Genomic DNA, 5,000 nt, shown 5'->3' with positions numbered 1-5,000 from the left:
CCGTGAATGCAAAGCGTTCATTTTATGATCTGATCAAATGTGTATAAATAAATGTTTTTTTTTTCCCACAAGTTTGATTTGTAGGATTGCTGCTTTGTCGAAATATTTTTCTGCAAACTTCAATCATTTTGCGTTGAATCTCAAAGGTGGTCAACGGCATACGAGTAAGAGATCATAATTGTGGGTTTCGTATCGTTATCTTTCGGCAATTCAGCGAACTGCAGGAACAATGCAGAATAAGGAAAATAAGTGGATATTTAACGATATACGATATTAGCATCAAAATATACCGGTATATTAAAAGTATAGCACAAGTGCAAAAAAAAACCCAAAAAACTATGGCAATGAAAATACGAAATTAATTAAATATAGTTTATAACACACTGTTCTGCAAAGAAAACTGGTATTTTCCTCTTTTTGTGTGCACAGTGTCGAGGCTCATGGAGGAGCTAGATTAAATATAGTTTAATTTATTATTTTTATTATCGTGATCCTTCCACTGCCAGTTTTTAAAAAATATATTCACTTCAATAAACCTTCATTGCATGATGAGCATTTGTGGTTTGTATTCATGTTTAACCTTGCAATGAGAACAATTATTATTTATATATTTTTAATCCAAAGTGTTCCAGCAAATCGACGCAAAGAAAAGTTTTCTTTTTTAAAAACTATACTGCAAAGCAGAACAGTTTCGGTGACAATTTTTCCTTTTCTTTCGTTAGTGTTGATGTTGGCCTTGTTTTAGTCCAATAGTGTTAGAAATTCTCATAATAAGGGGGAACTCTATTATAATGTGGTTAGATATCCAAAGCATGCACTGCACATGACAAATGACAAGTTTGGCCTTACTTTGCTGTCAGGTAGACCTGTCTGGCTCTGTGAAGGTGACACTGGGTGAAAGCATTTATAGTTGCGATTCTGTATATGGCAAAGAGTTTGAGTCGTTATCCTTCCCTTATCCCTTCTGTTATCCGTTATCCTTCTGTTATCCTTCTGTTATCCTTCCGTTATCCCTTCTGTTATCAATTGTGCCCAAGTATGCTTCATTGTATTTAAAGAGACCAAGCAGCAGCAAGTGAGAAGATAAAGCATGAGGCCAACAAACTGGTAATGGAATAGTATGTGGGGACGAGGAAGCAGAGTGAGGGTTTTGGAAGCAAAGGAAAATGGACTCGCACAAACAAAAAAACAAATACGGGAGACATTATATGAAATCAGACTAATGAGATATACAAGTGGACGAAAGACGTGGCAAAGACATAACATGGAAATTCAAGCAGATTATACAGTAAGTAAGTGGAGGAGGAGGAAAATGGCAAAAGAGATTTTCTGCTGCAAACATAAAAATACATTTCCTTGAGGCCGAGAAACCCCCAATTTGAACCCGATGAACCAATGACATGGCAGGGATAAGAGGAGAGCTCGGAGTAAAATCCTGGGCACGTAAACACATTATTGTGTTCCAATATTAATCCTAAAAAAGATGGTCAAGCTGGTTCAAATCTCAGCCAGCAGGCCCGGTGAGGTACAGCCGGTAACACTAACTCCCAATGGAGGATCTTCCTCGCTTCGCTCGAGTTTCGATGATTTAGGGTCGTTTCCCAAATCTGTGATTGGTGACAAATACACTTTGCAATGTTTCTGTATATCCTACTTCATTTGACAGACCATTATGTCGCAAAGCTTTCCAATAAGCTGCCAGACCAGGCCCTGCATCATTTCAAATGCTGCAAAATACCAACTGTAAACATTGCTCCACAGATATGAGCAATGCCTTCTGGAGCAGCCATTTATATTTATTTTGAGGGAATAAGTATAGGCTGTCCTCAACCTCGATGATGAGAACTATCTTTTTAAAATGTTGATTTTCAAAAAAAGATGGAAGGATTCCTTACTCCAAGCAACAGCAAAAATGGTTCCAATAAGGCAAAAGCCTTGTACTGTAGCGGCTACCGCTGGGTTTTCACAATCGCCTTGCACCTATCAAGGACGCGGAGCGATCACCATGCCGGGCTCGTCCAGGACGCCCGGGCAGGCCCGCGCTCAACTTGCCAGGCCTCGGTCGGGACGCCCGGGCATGCCCGGGCAGGCTCGCCCTCAACTTGCCAGGCCGCAGCCAGGACGCTGGGCCACGCCCCCTCTCGCCTTTCCTGGGCAAACGCTCCGGGATAATATGTATATATATTGCTGCCCGATAAACGGGCTTTTCAGAGTGCCTGAGTGTTTGGTTTGATTAAAGCAACTCGGATGAATTCCAGCTTTTTGTCGTGTCCATTCTTCCGATCGACGTGGGAGCCCAAGCTCCTTCAGTACCAATCAAAATAGATTTATTAGATATGCATTATTGAATGGGTTTTCCCAAGATAGAAAGAATGAGACCCAGTCGGGTTTTGAAGATTCCACGTTCCCAAATTCCCTACTTCACGTCTGGCAATGTTGTATACGAGTTACACGATGCATCTTCCTTCACGGAATTATTCAGGCTGCTGTGGCCGTGTTGCTGCAATATACGAGTTTTTCTCCACGTTGATGCTGGCACTAGGATTTAAAGCACATGGATCTGGAATTTTATGGCCTGCTTAAACGGACAAGCCCAGGAATGGTGCAGTGAACATAGTCGGGGGATCATGGGATAGCTATAATGATCCAATAGTCCGCTGTCCTTCTCTTGGATACGGCAAGTTATAGTATGTAAGTCTGTCCCTCAACAAAGGTCCACCAATCAGAGCTGAGGATATGGTCACATGACAGGGGTCAGCATTTAGTAACAATTACAGTTGCATATTTTACTAAAAGTAAATACAATAACCTTCTGTGGAACGTTATGAGGTCCCAGCAGGTGGCGTAAGGTAGAGGAGGTTTCAAAAATTCCTCAATACAATTATAATTTTGAAATGTGATCGACACAGACCTTGCTCCCGAATCAGGAAGTGAACAGATGGCGACGGTTCGCTGGTTTCGATAATTTCTCAACACAAGCGTGATTTAACATTATATTTTGATATATTAACACAATAGTATTAATTTGTGATTGGAATGATGAATAATGCTGTTTAGAATGAAAATATAGAGATATTGAGTTTAAAGCAGAATGTGGAAATGACATAACGGTTTCCATCCGTGACAATTGCGGATTCCGCTTTGCAGTTTCGCCATCGACTGGATAGAGCAACATTCAGACTGGGTGCGTTTTTCATCCAAATCCTTCACGAACCTGCTGCCAATGCCTGACGTTCGACTAAAGGTGGCACAGGAATGTGGAATTTATTGAAAAAATATGTATATATTATTTGCTAACTGTTATCTCCACCCAGGTTATACTATCCGAGACACTTGCATGATTGATTTTATTCCCCACCTCCTCTGGCACTGCCATCTTCTGCCACACATCATCGTTTTACCTCACTTTTTAAAATTCCATCATCGCTCTCATCGTCACTCTTCTCATGTTCACTCTCCTCGCTTGAAGTCGATTCATATCTGCACAAGAAATACAATTAGCCTCACATGCTCATCCCATCCATTCCAAAATGGCTTCGGAAATCAATCAGAAAAGAAGGCCCAAATGCCGAACAGCACATGGAAACACCATCCCTGAAGTGCTGTCCGATCAAGCAACTTTGTTTTAAGGACAGTATTTTGGACTCGATTTTAGTTTCACACATTATGCAAAACATTCTACACACGCATTTCCACTCCTGTATCTGTAGACACACCTTCCACACAGCACCGCTCATCCTTTTCCACCTATACTCACCCTCCAACAACTCCGGCCCACTGCAGGCTCCTTCGGGTCCCGTTGCCCGTTTCCACCGGTGGTCCTCCACTCTTTCGCTTCATGATCGACTTCACAACTATGGTTATAGGAGCTGAAAAGGTTTGATGGCAAGGTCACATACATTGGAAGTGAATATTGTACAAGTTACTAATTTGTTGATCCTGGAAACATCTGCTCCGTATTGGAGCAGCAATGGCGGACAGCTTTGGCGGATTATAGAAATTTGCACTTGTCATCATGTTGACGTGGATGGAATTATCAATTTTGACATAAAGACACATCCAAGCAACAAAAGCAACTTAAACACGTCCAATTCTGAAACAAAGAGGAACCAGCAGAGTCAGCCTTAAGCAATGTATAACCTGCGATCCACAAGCTTTGCTATGATGACGATTGTTTTCATGATACTACAACACAGAGCATTGGCACATTTTAGAATCATTTTTAGAACTTCTGGGAGAATATTCAGTTTTCAAGTTTTTATTTTTATTTTTCTGTATACAAGATCGAGGCTCGTGAAAGAGCTAACATCAATCACAAAAAAAACAAACGGACACGTAAAACATACAATAAAGGGAGCGGGAAACAAGATGGGGAGAGAGGTAAGCACACAAGTACAACAGCAGAGAACAGGGACATCGGAAGATCTGTGGGAGGGAGAGGGCTTGCAGAGGAAGGAGGAGGGGGGAGCGGTACACAGTATAAAGCAAATGAACACTACCAGGAATTTCAGGCAGGCATGGGAAGGAGGGCTTGAGGGGTGGAAGCATGGGAGCGCAAGGTGGGAGAGGTATAGAACACATGGACACTACTAGAACTTCCAGGAGTCGGTATTTCAAAAAAAAAGTGGATCTGGGGGTGAATTAACGGGGGTAGAAGAGATCAAGGTTTTGGATGGGGGAAGATAAGAGATGGTTATTTTATCCAGCGATACAGGAGTACATTAGCATTCATGATGGTATAATGCATTAGGATGTTGTCAGCCAACTTTCCATAACCTTGCTTCCAATTATAAGCAACGTCATGGAATCTATCATTTTGAAGTTGACATCAAATCCAAATCAATTTTCTCCAACGGCCTGATCTCAGATCGTCAGTTCGGTTACAGATTCAGTCATTCTACCTTGGACATGCCGCTTATACTTTCCCAACAAGGGATGGAAGCCATCAATCTCAGACATGAGATCAAGGCCGTCTTTATCTAGACATATCTCGATCATTT

The 5,000-nt window shown here is 41.6% G+C and overlaps 1 protein-coding gene across 1 annotated transcript in view; it reads right to left on the bottom strand.

The window, feature by feature from the left end:
- Positions 1–5,000, bottom strand: part of LOC137412693 (uncharacterized) — a 45,165-nt gene that overhangs the window by 649 nt on the left and 39,516 nt on the right. The window contains exons 7-8 of the mRNA XM_068097978.2: positions 3,758–3,869; positions 1–3,480 (exon numbers count right to left, since the gene is read on the bottom strand). The exon at positions 1–3,480 is cut by the window's left edge and continues 649 nt beyond it. Coding sequence (XP_067954079.2) covers positions 3,390–3,480; positions 3,758–3,869 — 203 coding nt within the window. The 3' untranslated portion in view covers positions 1–3,389. The remainder of the gene's footprint in view (positions 3,481–3,757; positions 3,870–5,000) is intronic.

Source organism: Myxine glutinosa, chromosome 6, assembly GCF_964187855.1.
Source record: "Myxine glutinosa chromosome 6, kmMyxGlut1.1, whole genome shotgun sequence".
NCBI classification, from domain to species: domain Eukaryota; kingdom Metazoa; phylum Chordata; class Myxini; order Myxiniformes; family Myxinidae; genus Myxine; species Myxine glutinosa.
Note: the sequence above shows the minus strand (reverse complement) of the source record. Positions and strands in the feature narration are given on the sequence as shown.